We start from the raw sequence: 1,140 nt of genomic DNA, 5'->3' as shown, positions 1-1,140 counted from the left end.
GTTCAAAAATTTAGTTAGCGTTCAAATATAGTGAAAACAGAAACAAAATCATGTCTGACTCTTAGGTGAGTTTTAGGAATTTTGCGTGCTAAGCGTTACGAATTTCTTACTAATTCTGCGATTACAATCAACCAATATCCGCAGGCTCAAATTAAAAACTTTACCCTTTTCTTCTTGGTCACATTGGGTTTATAATAGAGTTCCAAGTTATGATGATTAAATTTAGTTTAATCCTAACTTTTTTCGGTCTTAGTCACAATTGGTTCACTATTTTCCATCAGACAACTAGTGACAGTTTCTTCAATCTGTCTTGGTCGTCCTATCTGTCTGAGACCATGGCTATAATCGAACTCTGGAAACAAACTGACCTTAACTGGCATGAAATCAGCGTCAAATTGATTTAAAAATTTAGACATTTATAGTAATTAATCTTGCTAAGGCATAAATCTCATAATGAACATTCAATTGATATAATTTAGGTTAGCTGATATTAATTACTGGTCAGCAAAAATTCCTTTAGACTATTTTTCAGAAGAATTTGCGAAAGAATAATTGATGATTGTGCCTCTATGGGAACCAACAAGTCATACTAACAATAGTAGTGATGTGTCTTTCTGGGCAAACTACGGGGGGGGGACATAAGTGTCTTCCCGTGAACACTACGGGGGGGACACAAGTGTCTTCCTGGGCAAACTACAGGGTGGGACACTTTGAAAATTCTTTCTCCTTATTTCCCCTGCCATGCATGAAACTAATCTTAGGAAACCATTTTTCCCTCCACTTGCGTGACTGGTTTGCCGCTTTTGGGCTTGAAGCCATTTTAACTTACCACCGCTTTTTGCTTTGAAAGTTAATTCCGTCCATATGTCTGCGCCAGGGTACTTTAATCTTGTTTTGGTCTGGGCAAACTCCGGGGGGGGGACATAAGTGTCTTCCCGTGAACACTACAGGGGGGGACACAAGTGTCTTCCCGGTCAAACTACAGGGGGGGACACAAGTGTCTTCCCGGTCAAACTACAGGGGGGGACACTTAGATTTCTTCTTTGTTTTTCTCTGAGTCTTATGGAGGGGAGGGGGGACACTTGCATTTTAAAAAAAAATCAGTTTAAGTAAACCAACCAGGAAGAACTTTAAAAACCT

At 39.5% G+C, this 1,140-nt stretch overlaps 1 protein-coding gene across 1 annotated transcript in view; it reads right to left on the bottom strand.

Annotated features, from left to right (window-relative positions):
- Positions 1–416, bottom strand: part of LOC142350410 (cationic amino acid transporter 3-like) — a 42,903-nt gene extending 42,487 nt beyond the window's left edge. Inside the window, exon 1 of the mRNA XM_075402257.1 lies at positions 239–416. Within this exon, the coding sequence (XP_075258372.1) occupies positions 239–416 (178 nt within the window). The remainder of the gene's footprint in view (positions 1–238) is intronic.
- Positions 417–1,140: the final 724 nt, after the last annotated feature.

The sequence above is a fragment of the Convolutriloba macropyga genome, chromosome 12 (assembly GCF_964194025.1).
Source record: "Convolutriloba macropyga chromosome 12, txConMacr16.3, whole genome shotgun sequence".
Taxonomy (NCBI): Eukaryota; Metazoa; Xenacoelomorpha; order Acoela; family Convolutidae; genus Convolutriloba; species Convolutriloba macropyga.
The sequence above is the reverse complement of the archived record's forward strand: the minus strand, read 5'-3'. Positions and strand labels throughout refer to the sequence as shown.